This window comes from Cuculus canorus, chromosome 12, assembly GCF_017976375.1.
Source record: "Cuculus canorus isolate bCucCan1 chromosome 12, bCucCan1.pri, whole genome shotgun sequence".
In the NCBI taxonomy this organism is placed as follows: domain Eukaryota; kingdom Metazoa; phylum Chordata; class Aves; order Cuculiformes; family Cuculidae; genus Cuculus; species Cuculus canorus.
The window spans coordinates 20,162,138-20,189,295 of NC_071412.1; the positions used below are offsets into that span (position 1 = coordinate 20,162,138).

Sequence of the window (27,158 nt, forward strand, 5' to 3'; positions counted from 1 at the left end):
TCCCTTGTTGCAGAGCTTTAACAGATACTTTTTAAATGTGATCACTTCCCCTCTGTCCTCTTCTTATGAAATTCAGTCTTGTCCTTAGTAATAGCTACTTCATGAGACAAAAAATCATTTGGAAAGCCTCTCTTCCCTTTCTTCCTCTTTTGAAAGCCTTTTGCATTATTCTTTATGTAAAAGAACATAGTAGTATTTATAATTATTGGCTTATTATTAAGCCCTGCCAGTGCCGAAAGAAGCACTCGCTGGGACTTGGGAAGGAGTTTTGGGGAAGGTAAGACCACGCTTAGTAATGAAGAAATAAATCAAGTGCCTGAAACATTCACTGCTGCAAAGGAGGCCTTTGTCAAGTTGTTTAAGACTTTATGAATTGGGACTACTTTTCACTTAGTGAAAGTTGCCCCCTGTACTCTTAGACACAAGTGATACCGTCCTTTTTCTCAGACTGCTGCATCTTTGCTTACCCTCATCCCACCGCTTTCCTTGGTGCTCAGCAGTGGGTCATTATGATTGAGCACTGCAACGCGTGGCATTCTGTAATTACTAATGAGAAATACTAAAATGAATTACTACAATTGTAGTATTCTTGGCCAAGATTGTATCATGGGCTTAGAAAGTTTTTATCATGATAAAAAACAACTAGCATAGGTAACAACAGCAGCAACCTCACAGCAGCTTAGTACATTCCAGCAACCAAATGGACAACCCTCCGGTGGCCTTACCCGTGCACGTGGATCACGGGTACGTGCTGTGCTACCGTCTCTTTACTGCTGTTTTAATTCACGTTACCCAGATACGTGATACATGTGCTCAAGTTTTAGTGAAACGCATCCGAAGACTGTGGTTTACCATTGATAACAGAACTATCTTTCTGAATAAAGAATGCACAGAGTGCCCATACGGTATTTATCCACCCGGAAGGGCAAGATAGCAGTATAAAGCCTCTAAAATCAGTGAGTGTCCCGTCAAAATCTGCTTTGGCAATGCAAAATTTGTATGGTATAAATAAATTATATCTCTTTCTTTAAATTCAGTCTTGCTTTATGCAACATGAAGTGGCAAAATAGATCTGATTGGTTTTTCATTTCTGTGGTTTTCTTAAACCGTCAGCAGTCACCTTTAAGAATCTGACCCTTATTCTTTCTGCTAGGGAGATAATTACTCACTCTCAATTGCTATCCCTAGAACCAGTTAATGAATGCTACATAATAAACAGAAGTAGGGCAGCTGGATGAGAACAATGCACAGGTGGATAAGAAGACTTCATTTGGTGAGGAGATAATGAGCATGAGAACTTGTGATTTGTCTGAATACCACCCTTGCCTCCTCTTCAGATAGCTCCTGCATTGTTACTGTTCTTCCCCAATCAGTTTTCCTCCTTTTTAAGGGTAAAGAGGAAGATGGTTACAAAGGAAAGAGGGGTTTCCTCAGTGGAAAGAGATTCAAGCGGAAGAGGATACTCCCCCTCTCCCAGATCCAACTTAAACGTGTTTACTTCCTTATGCTATTGTGCACCTTCCCAGAGGACCCTGCTTTGCTCTGCCTGGTTTTATTATCTCTCCACAAGACTTCTTTCTTCCTTCCTTCCTTAACAAAATTGTACTAAATCTAACCTTTGGAGGCGAAGACGGGATTGATTCCCGATACATCAGTTCATGTGATGTTAGCGATGAGAGAGAAAGCAGCTGTCCCAGCCCTGCCACTGCTGGTCTTGCCATCTGTGTTAACCAGCTGCAGTTTCTAGCCAGGCTTTACTGTCTCAGTAACTTCAATCTGTCACTGTGAAGTTTAATGGCCAGTACACACACACAAAAGGTAAGTAACAGTGCTATCCAACTGAATATTAATGCGTCATGCAAATAAGTATTTCATTGCCTGATAGCCTCTCCATAACTGCAGTTTCAGAGGTGTAGTGCATCTGTATGCTTTAAGGCAGCGCTGGGTCACGATGAGATTGGTGTTGGGTAAAGTCAAGGCAGATGACTCGGTGACAGGAACTATCGAAGATGAGCGGAGAGCCAAGCAATGCATTCCTTCTGTTGTGTGTTTTGGTAACGTGGCTGACACACGGAGAGGAAATGGGGTCTCAAGGTTTATGGCTTGTTAATGAAAGTATTAATCACTTAGAAATTGCAAAAATTAAGTTGGTAGTACAACTTCTGATATCCCGGACGTGACTTGTCTTTTTATCATGTCTTGTTTGGACTGGAACCAAATTTATTTAAGGTAGGATGTCAGAAGCGAAACTCCCGTGACTTCCATTACGAGCACCTGTCTTCCTTAGACTCTCTTGAAAATTTCCACCTTAATCCTTCAAAGGCACATTTAATACTCAAAATGGCAGAAGTCACAGCCAGAACAGCTTCCAGCAGAGATGTGGTAGGAGCATTATGCACACCATTTGCTAATACAGGCACGTACAGGCCGGCAATAGTTCCAGTATCTCTGCCAGAAAGCTAATGAGAACATATTTGGCCAGAAACGTTCCTGTGACTTCGGCAAGGGCATATCTAAATTCTGGTTGTCTCACGTCCACTAGCTGCAAAATGGAGGTATCAAAGCAACAGTGCCAGAATAAAGTGTGATTTGTTAAGGGTTTGTGGTGTGAACTGAGACATGATAATTGAAGAAACCTGCCATGGGCTGTGTTTGCATGGGCGAGTGTATATTTTTCTTGAGTAAATGGGCTGGTTGCCTGTGCCAAGAGCTCACCACGTGTGTGATAGGCTGGTGAGGAAACACAGCTCTGTACGCTCCATCCAGAGCATGTTTGAAGGGGAAAAACTTAAGGCAAAGTCCTATCTTTCCTATAATAATCCAGGGAACGTAGAGAAATGCTGTCAGACGCAAACCCTCAAAACACAGTGAACCTGTCAGAGGGTGCGCCTCCACCCTGCTCGTGGCCTTTGTTCAGCCAAGACTAGAAGCTTTTCTTTTTGCCTTGCATCCTTTTGCCCTAGGTGACTGATGGAATTAGAGTGGGAGTTAATTTTATCTCACTAAGGATCTTGGAAAAAGCATGACTCTTTCCTAACGCTCTCCTGACTTGTGATCTATCAGACCTTGAGCCGTGGAGAGAGGGAACCAAAATGAGAGGTATTGTTCGAGAACTCCCTGAATGGGCAAAACTTTCCCACTTTTGAGCTCTTCCCGCACTTCCTTTCCAGGCCCTCTGACTATATATTTTAAGATGACCTTTAGAACCTGTGTTTCAGCTCTGGCAAATCTCCACCAGGAGTCAGCATTGCCAGATTAAATGTTGCAGGGCGTATAACTGCTCTGTAAAATCAAAATGCAGTGATGATGAGCTACTAAAGGCCACCTCAGAGTATTCCTGGTCGTGCATGGAGTGTATTATCCAGGCCCACGCTACCTGGGAATCAAGAGGCACTTGGAAGCTAATGGGTGCCTGGAGTTCTTTCCCAGCTGAAATGCAGGTCTCTCCAATTGCCAGAGGTTCTCCACGTTGCCAGGGTGCACTCCGAGGGCTGCTGCTGGAGTGAAGAGGAGAGCGTGGCTGTTGCCCTCGTGCTATGGAGAGACCGTCATCTCCTGCAGCCTGACAGCTGCACGAGGGGCAATGCAGAGGTTTTGGTGATGGACCCTTACAAGACCAAAGTTTCCAGAAAGCTGATAGGCAGCCTAAAATACTATTGTCCATCAAACTGATCAAAACAATACTGTAGCAGCTGGAAGGGTTTGCTGTCCTTCTTGATACAGTATGCCCAAGAGATGCTTTCTGCCACTTTACTGCCGTATGCCCCGTGGCTGACAGGAGAGGTAAGAAAGGCAACTTCTTCATATCCCTTCAGATCCTATTGGCTGGTTCTTTAGAAGAATTACATGTAGAAAGATGGGAAGATTGAAAAGATTATAAAGTAGAAGCACCCAACTTCATGCAGAAGCAACCTTGTCACCCATCCTCTTATTCTCGCTGTTATGTTGTTTGTTAATTTTCTTGGTGAGTGACTAAGTCATTAGTAGCTTAAAGGAGAAACTCTTCAGGCGATACTTAAATCTCTGGAAAAACTTGCATCAACTGCCCAAACACTATATTTTGATGAGCAGAATGTGGAACTGTAGCTGTACCAGAGCACGCTGGAGGTGCTCTTTGTATCATAGGTATGAGCTTGTTTAGAGCTTGCCTAAATACTCGTATTTGATACTGGCATTTAAGGTCTGCATGAATTTAATCGGTTGGAGGCGTTTGAAAATTATAAACTTTGGATTTATAGGAATTATTATTATGTTCTTCCTCTCCGTTGCGGTTTGATTTATATTCCTGAGTTATTCCCAGAAGAAATTCAACTAGATTTCTCTCCTAGATTTTTAATTTAATCGATGATTGTTTACAGAAGTGTCCTTGCCAAAGCAGGGGGTGATTGGGCAGCCCTCAAGAATATAAAGGTTAAACGTATTGTTTTAATCTTCTCCTAGAGGAGGTGTTCTTTCTGCAACGACGCATCACTGTTTTTGTTCTTAAACACACATGAACATGCCTTTGTTCATGTGTGTTTAACTGAATCTTGTCTGTACTCTAAGTGAGAGAAGGCAGTTTCATATAGTTCTTCCTTCCCGGAGTACGAATTTTTTGAGTCTCAGGTTGCTAAGGAATCCTAAATTTTCCTGAGCAGTAATTCTTCAAATCTTTCAGTGTGGTTAAGCCCTGAAAAGAGGGAGAATCTGTTCTGCACAGTAATTCACGGCGATGGTAGGATCCTATACCCTTGCCTTCATGCAGTTAGTACTGTACTATCCTTAGCTTACAAATAAGAATATCTAAATCATTCACTTGCAAACCACGTATATAAACTGTATTTATTTTAGTGTAAGGCAGAAGCTTATAACAGCCTTAGCTCCCTGAGTATCTAAACTTCACAGCTTCTTCTGAACTGTGCGTTGGCCCTGGCAGTAGGCTGGAACCAAGTTCACCCCAAGGAGACAATTTTGTAATTGTAAATGAGACTGGTGGTACGAATCTATCCATTTCTTTTTCTGGTCACATCTTTTATTGGTTATTGGTTTCTCACTTTCTTTAAAGTCATTGACAATTTTTCTCAGTGATCCTTTTTCTGATCCAGACCCAGACAAAGCGATCAATTTAGTAGAGCAGAGGAATGTCAGCTGTATTCCAGTTCTGCATAGTCATTTATCTCCCTTGTGTACCTTCTGCTGGTCTTAGTTGGAAAGATGATGGTAATGAAGCAGTTGCCCATCCCTGGGCTTCTAATTATACCCCTGCAGAATCAGTTTTCGATCTGATGGTTCAGAGGCAAAGTAACTCCTGCTGTAAAGTTCCATTATAATGCAGGTGAATCAGGAGTCAACGTGAGCCTCGTAAACATAAATGAACAATAACTTCTGCTATTTCTTCTCCTAGCAGAACAATTCTTCCTGATATACCTGCCCGACACATGGACTCAGTGTTAACAAATGAAGCTTCTTTTTAGGTACTTCTCATTCTTTCTGATTATATCAAAGTTAGCAATAGATTTCCTGTTATTTTGTTTTTCTTGTCCCTCATTCCTGCAGGGTTCTGTCTTAAGTCAAGGATTTCTTATGACCCATGTGGACCTTTAGGAAATAAATTTCAAATATTTGATGTTCCAAATATTTTATGACTCCTAAGAATATGTTGTTGGACATATTGTTGATAGTTGAAAAGCCAAGACCCAGCAGCCACCGGAATTTATGCCCGTTATGGAAAATCTAGCATGATTTCTTCAGTATGGCAATACCAAACAGTCTGCTGGCATTCCCGATGATAGTACTAATAACCATATAAAGGGAATGCCTTTTAGGAATTGGGTTAAAACACAGACATAATATTTTCCATCAATTAGACGTTGAGAAATCCCAGACACACAGCGCTGCAAGTGAGATGAGATACCTTGGGAAACCTTTTCCAAATGGAAATCTAATATGTGGGATCCTGACTCAGTCACCACTCCCTTATTTTTTTACCCTCCCCAAAATATATTTGGATACGCTACTAATGTAAATATAGTAACATTATACCCAGTAGATGTGCACAGATTGGATCGTGCCAGCTGCACTAAATGCAGCCATAGACAAACTACCAACTTGCCTATAGGTATTCTAAAAACCTGCCAATAATGCAGATTTACCTGTTTTCCTGAGTTACTGCAGATGTGCAGTGGTGCTGTTTGTGGAGTCATTTCAGCAAACTGTGTATTATTTATAAATGGAAAATGGCAGAGATTATGGTGAGCCTTCTGTCACAGTTGTTTGGCATATGGGAATTATAAATAGGACTGGGGAGTCATCGATGTGCTGTGCTTTTGGCACTGTGGTCATTTCTTACCCAAAAAGAAGCCACAAGAGATAAATATATGAAAGTCCCTGCTGGGTTTGTTGTTTTTTTTTTGTGTGTGTGTAGAAATACTTTGTGTTTTTTGTGCACTCTCTGCTTAAGCTGCAAGTTAAATAAAGTATTTTTAACATAATCCTTTACGTGCTCCCACTGCATAGCTCTTAGCAAAACAATTTACCCCGGAGTGTTTTGGGCAGTTCTTCATTAGCAATAAAACTAGAATGTAATTATCAGTACTTCTTGCCAAGTGCCTTTGAGAGCCCTCCTCGAGGATATCTGGGTGAGGATCTGAACACCCAAGGTTTTAGGCCCACGGTACAGCTTGTTTTAGGTGTAATCTGAAATACCTGCCTCTGTGTGATGAAGTCTTCTGCAAATCATATGCGGGATGAAGTGGTTTCTGAACTAGATGGACATCCTTCGGGCTGGGTTTGCAGCATTACCAGGTACAAAACGGCTGTCCAAAAGGTACCATCTTCCTGATGGGGCCATGGGCACCCTGACCTAGCGGGGTGTCCCTGCCCACGGCAGGGCTTGGGACTGGGTGATCTGTAAGGTCCCTTCCAACCCTAACTATTCTATGATTCTGTGATTCTTTCTCCTGGCCTGGGGAAGGTGGGAGAGAATTACTGCCCTTACTGAAGGAGCCCTTATTCTCTTTGACAACTTAGTGTTTTCCTAATTTCTACCTTCAATGTATTCATTTTGAAAGTCATTCTGGTTCTTCTGCCTTTTCTTTGACATTTGCTGTTTTCAATGATCGCGGGTTTCTTCATTTGAATTGAGTTGGCAGCTCTGTTGATTCATGCTCTTGGTGAAATAGAATCCAGCTGTCTTCACTTAACAGTATTATAATGCAGGACAAACACTTTAGTTTGTGTCATCCATGTAAACAGTCTGTGGTTCTAAAGCTGTGTAAATTCCTCAAGAAAGTGCCTGTCCTTTCTTCTTTTTTGCTATGCTTACAATGTGGACAAAGGATGGCTCTGGGTTTCTTTCTGTGAATCGTTGCAGTAAGCTGGTAGGGTCATATGCGACTTAATACTTCCATGAAGCGTACATCAAGGTTGCCAAATAAACAGCTTTTGAGGTCTATGCATGTTATTATTGTGGAAAATGTTTCTCCTGGTGTATTAGATAACTGCTGCAATTTGAAGAAGGAACACGTAGTTCTGTTCACCTCCGCTCCCTCTGCATCCTTTGGGTGTGGACATACAATACTGAAACGTGTAGCTCAGCACATTTTCAAGTCACCTTTTTCAATTCATTTTCTTTTGCTTTCTGTCTAGTTTTGGTGAACAAACCCAATAGATTGTTTTCCTTCTTCTTCTTCATAAAAGGCTTATTTTCACACTGTACCTGCGGGTGGTGCGCTTTTGTAACCTCCCAACTATTGAGCTTTTTGCATGAAGGTGTTTTTGCAGTTGTGCACATGGAAACACGCTTCAGACATACACGCCGTTTTGTTGGCCGAAGAGTGGAGTGCTTAGTAAGTGAGAGCCCATGTGCCCAGGTACAGGCTAGGGTCACATGTGCCCACATACAGCAGGTAACGAAAGGCTGGACAGAGTGTGGGAGTTCAAGCTGTAAGTTTGGGGTTCTGGGAGGTTTCTTGCCTGGTGACCATTTCCTGAGCTTGCACCAGGTCTGTACCACTTCTCAGCAGTTTTCCTCTTTCTGTGTCCAGTGGCCGATCCAGACATTCCTAGGGGGACTTGGTATTTTTAGTCTCTTTCGTGTTGTTTCCAACACTCTCTACAGGGAGGTCAGCTAGGCAATTAATCAGTAGAGCCTACAATTGCCTATGGTGAGTGAAAAACCACTCTATACAGCTAAGTCTTTTTTGAAATCCTCTTTAATGAAATATTCTCAGGCCAGGGAAATGCATATAGAGGAGGAGTGTAACAGCTTGCTCTTTACCACTAAAAACTGCAGTCTTCAAGATAGGATACCAGACATTGCTTTTGTTGAACAAGGTTTTTTATCTTCCTATCCAATCACCCCCTACCACCAGGCTTTAAAACTCTTGTTTCCCTGGTCAGAAGGCTGGTTCAGACGCCGTACCTGTGGTTTCCCTTGAATTTTGGATCTTTTCACAGAACTTGGTTTCCATAGTAAATGCTTTTCAACAAAGCTACGGTTCAATAAAAGCACTCTGTAGTCCTTCATTTTATAAAGGAGTGCTCTCATTAACTCTCTGTTGAATAACTCTTACAACCTCGGGTCTATTTGAATTCTACTCCAAATGTTCCATCACGGGCCATCTGACACCTCACAAAAACACATTATAAGCTCCATTGCTGAGTTTCTGATCTCAAGTCTTAGTCCTCAAACTATTTTATCATATTTGAACAAAATATGCTAACTGAGACAGCAAACGAGGGCCCATATTTAGCCACACACTCTATAGAAGCCAGGAGAAAGGATCAGGAAACATTTCTTGTTCAAAAATCTCGTGTTTTTCAAACTTTCTGGAATATTGTGATGTGAAGCTTTTGTTTCCTCTGTGTTGCCTCTTTTAATTTTGAAAAGCTTCCTGTTTTGTCAAGACCCCACCACGTTTGTTATCGGACTTCAGGAGGGGAAGATGCGCGCACCACACTGCGGGAGGTAGGGCTTCATTCCTCTCTATCCGACCTAAACATGAACCATTAGACAGTCAGCGTGCAACCAGCTTCACAGATATGGAGGAAAATTCCCCTAACCCAGTGATGGCAGTTTAGGAATGATAACTTAGTGGAAGACCTGAAGAAAGAAGGTCTTGACAGTGACAGTCCTCTCCCCCGTTTGTGCCTGTGCCTTTTGAGCAGTGATGTTGAACGCTGCTCCCCTGCAAACCCCATAGCTCTGGGAGGAATGCAGCTGACATGCAGAAGCATCCCGCAGTACGTATGTGCAACATCGCCTGCCGCTAATGGGAGGGATTATAAGACACCACTCCCACTCGTCCCCTGCAGCAAAACTCAGAGTTGCCATAAAGGAATAACTATATCCTTACTGATATTGATTGGTCTTTGTGATAAGGGGAAAAATATTAACCTGGAAGTAAACTAATAATCTCCTTTAAAGAGCAAGATAATGCTTTCCAACGTGACCTAGTTATGCTTGATTTTTTTTTTTGTAATAATAGTTTGAACACCAAGATATTGTAGTATCGCTATATCCCCAATCCTAATTCTTGTAAACCTTCTGCCGACCGTTGGTGTGGTGCTGTGTTGCTGTTGCCTGTCCTCTCCTGTTGCCTTCTTTATCTTCATCAGTTTGGGAAACGGGCTTATCTGTGGAGAGAGATTTTTCATCTTCCTTAGCAGAGTGAGAAGCGTGCAGGCATTCAGCCGCTCGTGCTACCAGTTTCTTTTGAGTTTGGTTTTATGTCTCTGTTGGATTTTGGTTCACATCAGTAGTCTGTCACATCTCCAGCAACGAGCAAATGAAACGTGGCAGAACACCATCTATGTGAGGCTTCTCCCCATTTTGGATGATTGTATCCTACTGAGTATCACGGTACATGAAGTAATTACAGACTGGGGTGTTACCACGGTGTTGATAGGACCAACTAATGCTAAGCTGGGGCTTCTGTAGGTGCCTTTCTATTTCCATGAGAAAATAAAAGCGAGAGGAGCTAGATGGCTGGATGTGGAATAAATTGAATCAGCACTGCAAATAGTGAAAACAAGTATTTAAACCTTTAACCAAGGAGAAATGTCGGTAAAAAAACTGCCTTAAAGTTTTCACCTGACGTAAGACCTGTACAAACCCTTGGGTTTGCCATTGCTATATGGTCGTCAGTGCTCACAAAGTATTTGTGGTATAACTCTAAAGTTCTATCAAATCTGAGGATTTGGTGTAGCAGTACAAAACATATCCTGATTTTCCCCTGAGAAAGATGGCATCTTTTTCACTTAGGAAAATGTCAGCCCTGCCTACCGTTACCGTGCCGGCTGAAGCCCCAGGGTAAACACCACCTGCTGCCTCTGCCATACGGGTACACCACTGATCCCGCATGGATTTTGGGGCCAGGTTTGAGATTTAGTTCTTGTGTTAGGGTCTTTTTTCATAGCCTTTGTACATTTTTCCTTTCAATTTCATAATCCAAAAATTCAGTGTATTTCTTTCTTCTTAATGCCGTTAAATGTTTCACAGGCTTTATTTAAACATAACGATTGCTTGAAAGCCTTTGTTTTCTTATTTGGTTGACAAACGCAATGAAGCATTTTATTGCAGTGTCTTGGCGTGTTTTCAGTTTGAGATCACGAGACAAGTAAAGAGGAAGGGCTGGAGTTTGTGAAGGCGAAAATAATGCCCATATGATACTGTGTATTGTTCTTTGCAGAGTAAATGGAGAAGAAGTCTAACATAGAATAAATCCTTTGTGGGGCTTTGAATGCTGTATGGCAAAGCTAGCGTCTGCGTCATAGAATGGTTTGAGTTGGAGGGGGACTTAAAGATCGTCCAATTCCAACATCCTCGCCATGCAGGGACACCTCCCGCTGGATCAGGCTGCTCAAGGCCCCAAATATAGGTGAAACAATGGCAAAGGCAAGATTAGATAGAAAGAAGACGAGTGTGGCTTTGGAACAGTGTGTCTTTACTATGAGAGGTCAGCGCCCACCCGAAAGCTTGCTGTGGGTTGGGAGGGTCCAGGGTGCTCCCCTCAGAGGCTGTTTCAAGATCATGCCTTCCGAACGAAATGGCTTGCAGCCCTGGGAAACCCAAGGCACTCAGTCCCCGGGAGTCGTTACTTCTCTTAGCTGTTCTCCCCAGAGAGCTTTAGGAGTTTCTGGGGGCTGGTTCATACGTGTGACTTCTTTCCATTGCCCAGGGGCGACTTCAAGACCCCAACTGTGTAAGCATGCAAAGATACTGAGGACCCAGAATTACCTCATTTTTCCCTCCTTGTATTGTGGAAAAATGCCATTTCCATGGTTACGGTCATTTTCTAGGCTGGACCTAAAGGCAAAGTGTGGGGACGCTTGCTGTTAGGTCTGTAGGATACAGCAGAATCCTAGCAGGCACTGATACATTTCTAACTTGGAGGACAACTGCTAGTTTTTGGAAATGCCTTTTCCGTCCTGTGCATTGGTTGAGCGCTCTTGATTTTGAGCACAGAGCTTTTGAGGTTCTGTCAGCACCAGCTCCCATCTGCCGTTTGTCTTCTTTTCCCTTCGGTACGAGATGTCAATACAGCAAATGTATCACAGATCCCGAGGAGAGTCAGGAAGCTGTCCCAGAGAATGTTGCTCCACTCTTCTTGACGCGTGGCAGGACACCACTGGCAGCCTTGGCCACCAGAGCAGAGTGCTAGGTCATCATCAGCTTGTTGTCTACAAGGACTCTCATTGCTCTCCGCAGAGCTGCTTTCCATCCCATCAACCCGTAGTGTGTACTGGTGCAGGGGTTACTCCTCCCGAGGTGCAGAACCCTACACTACCATCCATTTCAGTTGTTTATGCTAGAGAGCAGATAAACGATTCTCTTAAAAAACCAAAAATACTATTTTGGTGAAGCAGTTTCCATTCAGGGAAAAAAAAAAAAAAGTAGTTTGTACTTCAGCTAAAAATGAACAGAATGATTAAAAGTAGCAGATAACACTTCTAAATTATCAAACACTTTAAAAAAACCCAAACCCAACAACCTATATTGAAATTCAAGTGTCTCTGGTCGTTCTAGCTTATAAAGTACATGCTTGCGATGCATTTGCTTTGGAGTCAAGAAGTCTGTGTTTGAGTAACTGGGGTCTGCGTTAGAACCTGCCTACAGCTGCGCACTGACGAACGGCTGCCACGCGCTGGAGGTAACCTCCCCAGCTCCAGCAGCCTTAAAGTAAAGATTAACGGTGTCTTAAATTAGCCTTGATTCCATTAGAAATGTCCCTCATATTTCATGCTCTGGAAAGGGATATGGGAAGAGAATGTCATAATGTTTCCCTGTTCTTTGACAAGCCTTTCAGTAGCCCTGTCAAAGAGCCTTTAAAATTGAACTGAAATAATCAGAAATGATGTGCCTATGTGAAAAATGCTCGGCGGATTCTTTTCTGTAAGACAGGGGTATGCTAATCAGTTTTAAATTATGAGTTTAAAATTATTCTTATCAAGCAAATGGTAGTAGCTCAGATTAAATTACTAAGATAGAAAATGAGAAGGTTTCTAAATCCTTTACCTGTTTTACTTTCTAAATAGGATAAAAAATGCTGTCTCAAGCTAAATTCATACAAATGCAGGTTATAAAGCCAGGTTTTGTATGAAGCAATAGATCACTCCCTCGAGGTGGTCTGCCCTATATGCTCTGCTTTGTAATCGAATTCATCAGCTTAGAATACTCTCCCCTTTTAAAGTGAAAAATGGTGCTGTGCAGGTGTTCTCCTCTCAACTTGGTGATTATTAGTAAAACAATGCTCTCAAATAATTATCTTCCCTTATGAGTGAATCATCCTCTTATTTTGCTTCTACTAAAGTCTAATATCCTTCAACAGTGTCACTTTATCATGTCTGATAATCAGCATTATGCGAGGGAATTATCTGCATGGATTTCATGCCCAGGAACTGTATCATCGTTTTATTTATCACTCTGAGTAGTTATGCGGTGTTTTGTTTGTTTGAAGTACAATAGTTGAGGCTGTATTGACTTTTGAAAATAGATCATAAAAATTTATCCTTAAAGTCGAAGCCTTTAAAGCCATAATCAGCTGACGTTTCTTTTTCACTAAGAGCATATCAGAAGTAATGAATTTTCTTTGATAGTTATACAAATGTGGTGGTGCTGTGGGGGAGGACATCTGGAGGGAAGGCTGCTGGAGTGGCTCTTAACTTTCATTAGAACAGAGGCATCTGATCCGTGAAAAACAGTTGGCCAGATACCATCAGAATACCAAGAAGTGGGAGAAATTAGCAGTGATTTACTAGTATGTGATCAGAGAGTATGTTAGAACTCTGCCAGAATTTCTGTTCTGGAGCTCGGTATTCATCTGAGGAGGACGTGGAGGAAATGTGATAAGCGCAGTGTCTTAAGACCTCTCTGATAAGTACCGTGCTGGAAAAGAGGGAGTCGGACAGGCTTAGAAGCCCACAGAATTTTAGTTTTCTTAGAAAGCATATGCGGTTCTGAGCTTATATTTTGCATTAAGACATAGAAAACATGCCGCATCTTAATTTTTTTCTCATAATAGCACAAATACTCTCCAGTGCAAAGCTGTATAAATAATGTATATGCTCACAGGAGCAGGAAATATGCTGCTGATCAGACAATGTCAACTTAGATGAATCGTGTCCCGAAAGCTGTACTTTAAATGTGAGCTGCAAAACCACTATTGACATGTGGCACTACTGACTGAAATGTCAATAGTTATAAAAAGAGTATTTCATAACGCAAAATCATTGCTTGGTCTGCCTGACTAGACATGCTTCTGTTTTCCATGAAAGAAAAATAATTTCCATATTAGTTCTGTGACTGCCCAGCACAGCTCACGCGCTTAATCTCAATCACGTTCTTGAAAATGGGGAAAATGTGCTTGTTGGTGGTGTATAGCGTCAGAGGGAGTTTTGACACTGGGCATGACCTGAAGCAATTTAACTGTTGGCATACTTACAGTTCCGCTCAGGTTAATTTTCCTCAATCTGGCAGTGGGTGCTGGGCAGATTGAGTACTTGAAGCAATCCTCATCCGTACCCTTAAGCTCTGTACGTGAGACTGCTTCATTTGTCCTCTGGCGACTATGATTTAGATGTAGTTCTCCGTGTCCGGGCAGAAGGGACGGGCTTGTTTGGCTGGCTATAGTCTGCAGGCTGTTCCGCTCCTCCGGCTGTTCTTAAGCACAGTCGAAACATTCTGTTTGTCAGCAGATCAGAGTGCGTGCCACAAGCAGAGAGGGAATCAAAGGGGCTAAGGTGCTGTTAATGCCTTAGGCACAGGGATGGCAGAGCATCCACATCATCTCGACCGTTGAACCGTTCCTCAGGGAAAGGACAGAAAACCACTGGGTTCCTTCCTAACGCTGCATCTGGCCAGATGCGTTTGTGAGGATGACTCTCAGCCTTCTCATTTCGTCTTACCCACTGTTCACTTCTACCTATTCTCCTGCTTTGGCCATCCCCGATGATTCAAAAGAGGGCAGGAAGATAAACCCAAGGACTGAAGAAACAAACCGCCACCGTTTGATCAGTGTGCCTCGGGAAGAAAACTGTTAGCTAGCCCTGGCGTGTAACTACCTGGAGCAGTCGTGGCAGTCATAAATGTCCTGGGGGAAGCAGGGAGGCTTGGAACATTCTTACTAGTTCTCATTTTCCTTTCCTGTAGGAATGTATGCAAACAGGGCATCCCTGTGAGCATTGCAGTTCTTCTGCAAATGACCGCGTGCGCTAAATTTGGGGAATTGGACTTAATACTTCGTGAAAGTCAGTTGTTGCCCATAAAGCAGACCAAAAAGGGTACAGGCCAGGGCATTTTTAGACAAGTAAGAACTTTTCCAATACTACTGAGGTCTTTTTGAGAAAGAGACCAAAGCACTTGCGCAGTTCTGCTCTCAGCAGCTCCGAAAGGCACCAGCTCCTGTACAGTTGACAGCCCGTAGCTCTGCAGACAGACATTCGTTTTCGTTTGTCACCAACAGGATGTTCAGTAGTTGAGCAGCTTCACCAGGGATGTCTCTGTGCTACTGAAGCCCAAACGTCAAGCCGATAACGAGTAAAAGGGCCTCTGAAGAGTCCAAAATATGTTAAGATGTTTCACTACAACTAATGCAATTCTCTTAGAGTAGATTTACACGGAAAGGCGGTTCTTTGAAGAGCCGGTTTAAGGCAAAAAATGGTTATATGGTGATGGCGATCCTTAAATAAGAGTTTAACGGTTGCTTCGTTGAGGATAACCGGTATCCTGCTGTTCTTTATGCTGACAGTTGTCTCAGCAGTAGGTTTGACACCATCCATTGACCTTTCCCTACCAAAAGGGATACACTGAACAATACAGGGCTGCAGTTCTTGGCAAGCAACGCTGGCCAAAAATAGCCGGGTAAGATTATGCCTGAAAAAGAAAACTCTGGCAGCTTTCAGACAGTTCCTGCTTTTAGGCAACATAAATGTTAGGACATTGTAGAAAGATTTCATAATGTGATCGAAGACAACTTCAAATCTGTGTGGAAGAGAAACTCTCTGAGATTGAACAGGGACTTGGGAGCGGCAGCGTGATCAGCAGTACACCACCAGTCATTTTAAGGTTCCTGGGGGAAAAGAGGGATGCTACTAAGTCCGGTTTGATCTGTTTCTTGATAATCTTGTAATCTTTTCATGGACCCACTTGCAGTCGGTGGCAGATGATTAATTGGCCGTGATCTCATCTTTCTCATCACTTGCATTTCAACATTTTGTCAACTCGTACTCTGTCTCAGCAGGTGCAGAACTGTCGGAGCCGTTCGGCGAAGCACAGCAACCGGTTCGACAGTTGTGGATAGCAATGTACTTAATTGGAAGTTGTGGGGTAGTTTCTGAAACGGCTTGATTAAGACATATAGCTGCAGGCCCACACTGCGCAAAGCGCACCTCCTCAGCAAGAATTCAGGAAGGCATTTTGTCTGAAGCAAAATGGTATGATTGCAGGGTCAGCACTGTAGCAGTTTTAAATAGATGAAAAAGAGGCAACTTAATGAGGACAACCTCAGTTAGGTTCATCTTCGACAGTGTGCTACTTGAAGGGCGAGAAATAAATGAAGATTAAAATACCACAAAATCTAGGGGGGGAAATGTCTTAAGGACCAATAATTTTCTTTTTGTGCCTGTTGTGTATAGCAATTAGAAACCCCTTAAAACATGATTCTCAGTAGGGTGGACAGGATTGTGATACGTATTTTAAAGATTAGAGCTGCAGTTTTCCTGCGCTTTGTTTTGGATGTATTTGGTAAGCAGAGCTCTTGTCACTGCTGCACCTGTGTGGTTTCACCTATGATTACAGTTGTGTAAGAAGCCAAAAAGGCAACAGCACAGCTTTCCAGCTCCTGGAACTTGTGTGTTTTAAACTCTTGTTGCATCTAGAGCTGCATCCCTAATGTCAGCTGGGAGCTGAACGCTTCACCTGACATTAGGAAATGTGATTGTCTTGCAACTGGGGAAAACCATATCACCTGTTTTTTCCATTTACCAGTTGGCTGCTGTCACCTTCTCTGGGCATGGTTTAACTCCTCGGTGGAGCTATTTAAATGCTGATAAGAAATTAATTTTCTGTAGGTGTTTGAAATACTGAAAAATACTCAAACCCATCTAAACGATACTGCTGTCTGTTTGAATCAATACGAGATTTCCTAAATATTTCAAAGACTTTCTTTCATTAAAAACCATTTGAAAATTTCATAAAAGACAATTAAAAATATGCATGATTATGTAAATCCATACTGACAGTCTAAGCCCCCACTCTTTATAAGCAAAAACATACGTTTACAACTTAGCTCTGGGTCATTTTAACAAAGTGAAGAAGCAGTCTCTGCTAAAACTGGGAACATGGAAGCCCTAGGTGATTTATTGAAATGTTTTTTTATTGTGTTTTTTTCCAGTAAGTAGAGTTTTCATCTCCTTGAGAGAACGCAGCATGCAGTCAGCCCCCTGCAAGAGGACTTGCGTGCAGTTGAGTCTGTGACAGTGACAGAGCAGTGGGAAATGTTGTACCTCATAGTGGTTTGACAACTTCAGCTTCATAACAACGCTGTGTGGTTATGCCTCCTTCAGACTGGGGGTTATTGCATGACACATTTTGCTTCTTTTAAGAGCATTTTTTCCTCTATGCTATTTAGGGAAGGAAGGTGGCGGTTACACCCTATATTTGCTATTCAAATCTTAAATTTTAGTGATAAGGAGGTCTCGAGATTCTTCCCAAATCAAGTTTAACTATGCAGCTTCTCTTAGGCAAGAATGCAAAACATGACCCAACGCTCTGCAGAAATGTTCTCCGCTCATATTCCAAGCTAGGACAACATAAACATCCGTCTTTAATTAGTTGCATTTAAAGTATTTCTGGTTGGAGATGTCTTTGAATAAGTAGTTAGGAGTAGTTACTAGTCCATCTTGGAAGCTGCACTTGCTACTTTTCTCAGCAGGTTTGAAAAGGGGTGGAGGAGGACAGCTTCTCAGTATTTTCTGTCCTGTGCTTAGAATATACAATTAAATTCTGGTTCCCCTATCACTAGCGTTAATAGCCATCATAGGTGTTTTCTCTTTCTCTGTAGGCAATGTAAGACTTTTTTTTTCTGCTCAGCAGAGGCTGAAAAGATTGCTAGAAACAGTTGTTTCCTTCCGACTGTTGCGGAGGCTTGTGGTTAAGCTAATGAGATGAACACCTTTTATATCGACACAACACAGAATAATACCTGATAAGGTTACACAATGTATTAACGTCTTTAAACTCGCAATCTAACATTTATGGTTCCTGGATGTTTGAGTGCAGTTACAGCTGAAGTCTACGCCGTAGCAGAGCCCAGTGCTCACGGCTTCCCTCGGTTGCGGTGGGTCTCAGGACTGGCACATCAAAGGAAGGGTGAGAGGGCAACTGCCTTGACTCGTTCTTATCTGTTGTGAAAGGGCCGGGAGCACAGCGCGCATCCTGCTGGCCCCCCTCGCAGCGTGAACTGTTTGATGAGTGGTCTACCACAAGAAGCAGCACACTGGGCTTCCCACGGAGCCGCTGCTCTGCACCAGCCACGGTGGGGTCATGGCCACGCGGGAGATGGGTGTTGCACCCCGATGGCAGCAGGGCAGCTCCACAGGGGGGAAAGGGACAGCTCACAGCACCCAACTCTCCATGGGACACCTCTGCATGAGGAGCCCAGAGCAGCGGGTTGGTTTTTCTCTTCTTTTTTTTTGGAGAGGTGTGTGTTGTTTTTTAAATTGAGGGACTGACTGGCACAGTATCCCATCATCCCAGCATCTTCCTCAGCCCTGTGCAGCTGGGAATGCCGGGAACCAGACATCCCACCATGTAAAGTTGTCCCCGTGGAGAGTCGGCCCTGTAAGAGGTACAAGAGTTGTTCTAGACCCTTGTGCCGGGGCTGGGCAGCCTGCTCCCCGCCAGTGCCAAGTCTGAAATGCTAATTCCCATTTTGCCAGAACGGCCACGTTCTGGAGCCACGGACCAGCTGCAGTGCGGGTTTGGAGCCACCCACGTGAGTAAGTGGGAGACGTGCGTGTCCCTACAAAGGGAGCAGCGGTGACTTGGGTGTTGAGTCGCAGCCCAGCCGTCCCCCGGGGACCAACTACTGTCTCTGCCGGAAAAGAGGTGGTGCAAAGGATGGACCCACGCGGTGGTCAGGGGCTGCTCTGCAGGCTGCTAATTAGTCACAGCCACTAATACATAGATTTGACACCTTCAGGAGCTCTTTGGATGCAGAAGCGGAACAAGGAATTGCCTGTAATCTCAGGTGTAGTTTCGTACTCCTATGCGGTGTTTCACAGGTATTTATCAAATGTTTCAGTAACAAACTCACACAGAAGCTTCTGGAAAACAGGAAGCATTCGTGTAACCCTGCTGCACAAACCGCTGAGAGCAATTGCGTGTCAAGTAAACTGCAATACTGAGCCTAAGTATTATTGGACTGGCACGTTGTGTTGTCGTTGGTACTGTGTCTGAACTCGAGTGAGACTTTCAGCATAGCAATAGTTTGGTAAATTGGGAGGAAATGGATTTTAAATTGAATTTTTGTAATGAGGTCAAACCAAGACAGAAAACTAAAGTGCGAATGGATGCGTTTATACATCCAGAAGTCAGTTAGCAGATGGCTATAGATGGGATATTGATAATAATAGACTGTTTCGTGTGTTCTCTTCTCACTTCAAATGTCTGATGACCAATCTTCTGTAGTTTTATGCAGGGACTGTTGTAAGGCATTTGTAAGAATGCAAAATCTGTGTCGTCTGCTTACTATTGAAGCCGTTTAGCCCATCAGATGTCATTCCAGATTACCAGTTGCGTTTCAGTTGGACTGGAAACTAATACAGATCAGTAATAATGTAATGCTCTGTACCTTAAGGTTAAATGTCTGACAAGACAACTAGCGCTAATGGACTGTGACGGTGTTCAAGCCGTGGGTCTGACATTACTTGCTGTGTCAGAGCGAAATGTTTACAACGGTCTAAATCCACATTACAGTATATTAAGACATCGTTCTTGTGCATGCTGCAAGTTTTCTATGTCTAAATTCCACGGCAGCAGCTGTCCCGCGTGTAAAAGCTGCACTTCCCGGGTTCTGAAGAGCTCTGGGCAGGACCGTCGGTGGCATTTGATTTGGTCCAGGTTGTCCTGTAAACATTCTTTTCTGTGCATCATGACTTGCAAGCATGAGCTGTGGATAAAACTCCATGAACACAAACCCATCTGCGACCAGACTGCTAACTTCTCTGAGCAGTATCTCGCTACACGTGTAGTGCCACTGGCGTAGTGGGTGTCAGGACAACAAACCCAGATCAAAACCTTGCGCCAAAGATATCTGCTACATTTATCCTGCTGTGCCAGATTAGCTCTTGGAATTTTTTTACATAGGGAAGATTTAAAGCAGTATTTTGCATTAATGGACTTGAACGACTAGACTGATAAATGGTAAGTACACCTGGATAGCTTCTAATCATGTTTAAATAATTTCGTACTGTATTGAGAACTCATTAAAGAAATAGGTAAGAATTAGTCACTAGGGGCCTTTTAATAACAGATTGTTTCAGTGTCCTCATCTCATAAAGGCTCTTTCTAAATATAGAGCTTTGTTTCAAATAGTAAGAAGCTTCCTCCGGTTTCTGTTTATCTGTTTTCCCTTGTCTTATTTTCGTTAAAAGCTTATACTTCTGATTAAATTAGTATGAAATGTTTTATTCTCTCCCCTACTGAACAGACTGCAGTGCATCAATGCTTTCCTGCAGTTTTATACTTTGCGATGCCCTCTTCCAGTGGCTAAGGCAGGAGTTGGGAGAAATATTGAGTTTATTAATGCCATTTTCACCGGTGTTGGGGTTGCTCTGGCCTCGAGCTGCACCAGGGGATGTTCAGATTGGACACTAGAAAAAATTTCTTTACTAAAAGGGTTCTCCGGCACTGGCAGAGGCTGCCCAGGGAGGTGGTGGAGTGCTCGTCCCTGGAGGGGTTTAAAAGATGGGTAGATGAAGTGCTTAGGGATCTGGTTTAGTAGTGGACAGGTACAGTTGGGCTTGATGATCTCAAAGGTCTGTTCCAACCTGAGGATTCTATGATTCTGTCGTTGTTTTTTGGTTTTTTTCAAGGCTTGGAGTTTTTTTCTCTGTTGTGTGGATGCGTGCATAGATTGATGATGCAAAACTTCATCTCACACGCTGACACTACGGTGACAGCTGATGTTATAGCGCATATGAAAATCACTCCCACTGCGGTGTAACGCTTCGTGTTCCCGGGGAATCCGCAGAGAACAGGAACCCATCACCGGACAGATTTAAAATGCAAATGCTCTTCTGCTTGATCAAGCCACCGCCCATTAAACAGACAGTCGTATTGTAGAATCCCTAGGTTGGAAAAGACCTTTGAGATCATCATGATACGGGAAATAGTTACTACTACAAAAAGTGGAATATTTTTTTATTTAAGCTGAAGTAGAGTTAAGTTTCGTCTGAGTAACCGCGTTCTTTGAAAGTTAAGACAGAATGGCCCTCTGATAGCCTGTTTTCTTTAGGACGGTGTTTTTTCCGACGCTGTTCATTCTCTGTTCAGTCAGATCTGTGCGGAACGCGTCTCTTCGGCAGCCGCCCCTGTTTGCAGCCTTTCCCCTCTCACAGCCGAGGGCAGGCAGCGCTGCGCAGCTCCGCATCACGGGCTGTTGAGAAGTTTCACAATCACATTAAAATTAGACCTTGGAAGGTAATAGAACGTGTATGAGATTTCTGGGAGAACTGATCCCCAGGTAGGTCGGTGGGAATCTCTGCTGTCGGGGCTCTTGTCTCGGCGCACCCGATGGATGGAGATGGCTCTCCTCGCCCGGAGGAAGGCTGTTGGCTCTCTCGAGCTCCAGAATGAGCCTCAGAGAGTGGATTTGCCGCATTTTCGGTACCGATGGAGCCCAACCGTACCTGTCCCCTACTCAACCCTAGCCTTAAGCATCTCATCTCCCCATCTTTCCAACACCTCCAGGGGTGGAGACTCCACCCCCTCCCGGGGCAGTTCCAGCGCTCCGTAACCCTTTCGGTGAGGAAAGTCTGCTGATGTCCCGCGTAGGGCCGAGCGGGGGTGTTCCATCCTTTGGGGGGGGCTGAGCTCGGGGGGGCGGGGCTGAGCTCGAGGGGCGGGGCTGAGCTCGGGGGGCGGGGCCGGCGGGGGGCGGGGCGGGGGCAGCGCGGCTCGGGCCGCTCCTGATGTCAGAGGGTCACATGGAGCCTCGGAGGCGCCGGGGGATGGCGGCGCGGACGGGCTCCGCGCTGGCGGGCGGCGGCGGCTGCTGAGCCCCCCGCCACGGCCCCGCTCCGCTCCCACCGCCGAACGATGTGCGTTGTGCTCGCCGCGATGAAAGGTAGAGGCTGCGGGGCGTTCCGTCCCCTCCTGCCCCGGCGGCGGAGCGCACCGGGCGTCCGCGCATCGAGCCGGGGCGGCGGGATTAGTGCGAACGGGGGTGGGAAAGGATGGAATGCGGTGGGGGAGCGGTGCCGGCGGCGCTGCTGCGGGGGGAAAGCGTGAAATGCGGCGGGGAGCGGTGTAAACAGCGCTGGGACCTGCTGCGAACGGCCCGGGAGGGGTGGGAGAGGGCGGGACGGAGCGGGGATCGCTGCGAGCGGCACCGGCGGGCGAGGAAGGGGCGGGATGCGGTGGGTGTCGGTGTAAATAGCACCGGGACCCGCTGCTGGGGAGGAAAGGGGCGAGAGGGAGGCGGGATCGGTGTAAACGGCACTGGCGGGGAAGGAAAGGGCGAAATGCGGCGGGAATTGTGCAGACAGCGCGGGGTCCATCGGCGGAGAGCACTGCTGGGATGGGGGAGGATGGAGTGCAGCGGGGATCGCTGTAAACAGCACCGCGGGGGGAGCGAGGGGTGAAACGCAGTGGGGATCGGTGTGAATAGAGCTGCGAACAGCGCTGCCGGGTGGAAATGCAGCGGGGATCCGCGTGAACAGCGCTGCCGCGGCGGGAAAGGGTGAAATGCGGTGGGGATTGTTGCAAAAGGCGGTGGATCCAACTGGAAACAGCACCGCTGGGGGAGGAGAGGGTGAAACGCAGTGGGGATGGGAGCAAACAGCGCTGCCGGCGCGGGAGGGGATGCGGTGCGGCGGGTCCCGCTCCAAACCGCGCTGCGAACCCGCGCGGACGGGACGGGACGAGTGCGGTGTGTGGCGGTGCGGACAGCGGTGTCGGGGCAGGAGGGGATGGAAGGCGGCGGCTCTGCCTGCGAACTGCACTGCCGGGGCAGACATGCAGCGGGTCTGGCTGCACACTGCACTGCCGGGGCAGACATGCAGCGGGTCTGGCTGCACACTGCACTGCTGGGCAGACATGCAGCGGGTCTGGCTGCACACTGCACTGCTGGGCAGGCATGCAGCGGGTCAGGCTGCACACTGCACTGCTGGGCAGACATGCAGCGGGTCAGGCTGCACACTGCACTGCACAGGGCACACATGCAGCGGGTCAGGCTGCACACTGCACTGCCGGGGCAGACATGCAGCGGGTCTGGCTGCACACTGCACTGCTGGGCAGGCATGCAGCGGGTCTGGCTGCACACTGCACTGCTGGGCAGGCATGCAGCGGCTCTGGCTGCACACTGCACTGCTGGGCAGGCATGCAGCGGGTCTGGCTGCACACTGCACTGCTGGGCAGACATGCAGCGGGTCAGGCTGCACACTGCACTGCTGGGCAGACATGCAGCGGGTCAGGCTGCACACTGCACTGCTGGGCAGACATGCAGCGGGTCTGGCTGCACACTGCACTGCTGGGCAGACATGCAGCGGGTCTGACTGGAGAGGTGGCTGCTCACTTGGAGAGGAAGGGAAGAATCCGAACCACCCAGAGGTTTGGGGTTTCATCCTGAAGTTTTGTGTGCCTGCCGCCCCGAGCCCTCGGTGAGGGGCGCTGGGGAGAGCCGCCCCAAGGCTCTGCCGAGGAGCCCCCAGTCCAGGCCTTCCCGCTGAGCTCAGGGCTGCCTCTCCAGAGAGCTGTATTCCAGCTTTTTTAAAGTCATATTTGCTTTAAAAAAAACCCAATCTTCTAAAACCAGTGACTGTGTTGAAATAGAGTTTTCTTGCTTGGCAATCCAAAGAGCATCGCTGGGAGTATTCGAATTTAACGCCGCCACTAACATACCCAAACTGTGCCCTTTAACAGAATTTGCAGCTGGAGTTGTAGTTTAGTGACTTGTAGCTAAAGTTTCTTTTTTTTTAACAAAAAAGAAAATCCTTGAAAAAGAAGATTGACTCGTGTTTCGGGCAGAGCGCAATCCCTTCTCTTTCCGCGCTTTGCCAGGGCAGTCGGTAGCGCACAGGGCGCTGTCGGAGGGATGGTAATTTTCAATTACTGGGCTTCCTTTTTTTTTCTTGGAGAGAAGCCTACGTGAATAAAAAGCAAAGCTCTGTTTTCATTAATCATTAGCCACGCTGAATGTATTTGGCAAGGAAATGTAATTGGGTTGAGTCAAATACTTGCATCTGTAACAAAAGGAAAAGTATTTTTCTTTTCTTTTTCCATGTGAACTACATGGGTGTTTTAGCAGTCCCGTAGAATTGTGTGTATTCTGATGAGATAGTTTTTCAGGGTATCCCTCCCAAGCCCATTAGAACCATGAAATCAAATAAACTTTTTTTTTTTTAAAAAAAAGAAAAGAAGGAAAGTACACAAATAAAATAAATTTGGAGGGTGTAATTGCCTTGTATGCTTCTGGACAAAGACACGAGGTTGGGTTGTAAAAGAGCAGGCAGACAATTTCCAGCAACTTGAGTTTGAAATATTTTTTTCGCTCTCTCGGGAGTTTCATTTAAACCAATTTCCACACCGATGTCAAATCTTGGCAGAGCCCAGCTTTTGGGTTTTAAAGTGTAATTCCTAATGGCTTTATTATGAAAGTGCTTAGGTCTTTGTACTTTTTACAGAGCACTTCTGTGGTGCGTTTCATTCATGTTCCGTACTGTTTAGTGTTCTGCTGCATTGAAAAACTTTCTTGGTTTTGTATCCTTTCTCTAATTTGCTGGATGGGGTTCAGCCGGAGGAAATGTGGTGGTGTTTGTCTTGAAATGACCTCTGACTGCCATGAAATAATAGATCTGCAATCCAATATCATGATTTGAGAGAACTAGACCGGTAGCGTAGGGAATGCAGTTTTATACAAGCTCAAAGGCACGAGGGACAAACATAGAATGTGTAGGTGAATTGAATGTTTTATTTATTCGCTGTTCTGTAGTGGCATCTTAGGGGGCTTCTGATCTCTTACAATTCTGAAGTTAAAGTGAAGAAAGTTATTGTCTGCAGGAGAATATGGGGCGTTACAGATTTCCATATTGGTTTGGCATTAAGTGAAAAGAGTGGTATTTTTTCCTATTCCTTATTGAGGTACCTCAAGTCGATACGAAAAGAAATTAATTTCCAAGTTGTCTTGTTTTTCATGTGACATTACATTCTGACAAAAGTGTTTCCTTTTTGTTTTGAGACGTCTTCCAACTTCAGACTATATGGAGGTTTGAATGAGTAAAGATTTTGGCCAGCTCTCAGCACTCTGGTAGCTGTGCTGGTATGCTGGAACACAGACTCGCCCCGTGGAGAGGCTGGATGTGTCCTGGATGTGTCCTGGATGTGTCCTTAAGACCAGCTGCGAGATAAGGAATGTAACTTTCTGGTTTTAAGCAGAGAGGAAAGGGAGGGCAGGGGGGGGCGGTATCTATTTTTAAGAAACTAAGCAGTATCAGAGTTCATAATAACTGAGTAAGTATTTTGTAGATTTATGGGCTTTAAATATTATTTATCAACTTGTGAGGCAACGTAGAGGATTCAGGAACCCTCACGCTCTTAGTTTATAATATGTGTGAGTTGAGAGTGTTAAAGGAAGAGTACAAATTTGCGTGTTTACTACTAAAAGTCCGGAAAGAAATCAGAGAGTTTCACCAGCTTTTTCATTTGTGTGAGAGTCTTCACGGGCAGAAGCTTCAAGGTTGACTTCAAGGAGAATAGGATTAAGTGCTATGAATTGGTGAGGAAATAACTCTGCGCTGGAGTGGAAATGTGGATACTGCTGTCATGCCAGTCGGTAACTGGAGGTGAGGCCAAGCCAAAGGGAGCTAGATTCAAAAGTGTGCTACTGTACCTGTTTTTAACACCTGCTTTAAAGGCCTGGCACTGGGGAGGTCCTCTTTGCTTCTGTTGCACTATCATCAGGCCTGGCCAGCAGGGTTTGATCTGCCGATGAGTTTCTGGAGTGTGAAAATGAACCTCGCAGTAGTTTTACTCTCCTTCATATGGACATTTCTCAATAGGGATTAGTAGATGTCAGTTCTCCGAGCTTTCTTTACCCGGTGTATTTATTGTTAAGGTAGATTTTAAGCCACTAATCCTGATTTTTGCTGTGTGCACATCAACAATGTTGAATCTGTTGCTGTTTCACGGAGGATAAACAGATCAGTGGAATCGGTTGTTACTTGGTTGTAATGAAAATTGTTTTTCTTTGAGGGGGTCTGTGCTTGGATCGTTGGAAACAGAACTATTTTTCTGACTGCCGCTGTCCCTGAATGAGAATTCAATTTTTGTGAAGTTCCTCTCGAAGGAAATGGGCTCTGTTGGTTTCCTTGTTAGCGTGCGTGGTTTGGGCGCCCTGCTGTGTTCTCTTCTGCCTCCCCGGGCTGTGGTCGGGCAGAGGAGCAGGGTTTCCCTTGCTGCCCCGCTGCAGGCAGCGTGCTTTTCTTGTAGCGACCTCCACTCTCCCAACTCGGCAGAGCCAGGCTCGGAGGCCGTCCGGGGATTTATGCAGTACTGCGTACTGTGGGCGAGGTTTGCTGTGTCTGTCAAGCCTGACCTCTTGATGTGTTTTTTATCATGTGTTTTGGCACCAACCTGCCAGCGCGCCGGTACTTACCCCGTGTTTCTTACCAATAAACAACTGTCTATGGGAATGTATCTTGCCATAGGTTTAAAAAAGTTGCTTCACAAATGGAAATGTGTTTAAATTTGCCTTTGCCGTGGCAGTGTTGAAAGTTAAACCCAATTTAGCAAATAACCTGGTGCAGAACTTCTGTTGACTAAATATTAACAGAATCTGGCCTTTGGAATTGCTAGCTGAGAGGCTGAGTTCTTGTTGCTTTAATTTCGTCTGACTGATCTGAATGATTGACTTGTACCTAAGACATCTGTTGCATCACCTTCACAGGGTAGGATGGGTTTGAGGTTTATTGCTGAAATGTGCTTTTCAGGCCCTTTGAAAGTCTCTCAAGATTTGCAAGTAAAAGGAGAGGAAATCTGTCTTTGTGTCTCACTCTGTGATAATCAAAGGCAGTTGCATGCTCTGTACAAGTCTCAGTTGGGGACGCTCCTTTCAAGTACAGAGAATCTGTACGTCCTGTTTAAGTCAGCAGAAACTGTGGGTGCTGAGCATCTCGCTACATCAAACTCTTTAAACTTATCATAGAATCATAGAATTATGTACAGCTCTTGCCTAGCTGAGATGGCGAGCTTCTTCCAAGTGGCAATGCAGTCTAAAAAAAACATTCTAGGATAATTCTGAGTAAACCCCAGTGGTCTGTGGGCCGTGCAAGGGCTTCTGTGCCCTTTCAGAAGAATAAATGCCGCTGCAGGGCTGAGGCTGTCAAGGTGGGCAGTTGGGGATCCGGGGCGTGGGCTGTGCGCAAAGGTGAAACGTCACGGCGTTTTATCTGGTGAGCTG

General features: G+C 45.1%; 1 protein-coding gene across 3 annotated transcripts in view; it reads left to right on the forward strand.

Annotated features, from left to right (window-relative positions):
• RORA (RAR related orphan receptor A) overlaps positions 1-27,158 on the forward strand; it is a 355,196-nt gene that overhangs the window by 259,215 nt on the left and 68,823 nt on the right. The window contains exon 1 of one of the 3 annotated variants that reach the window (XM_054077366.1): positions 21,654-21,827. The exons of the other annotated variants lie outside the window; for them this stretch is intronic. Coding sequence (XP_053933341.1) covers positions 21,800-21,827 — 28 coding nt within the window. The 5' untranslated portion in view covers positions 21,654-21,799. Of the gene's footprint in view, positions 1-21,653; positions 21,828-27,158 lie in introns of those variants that run through there. 3 annotated transcript variants of the gene reach the window in all.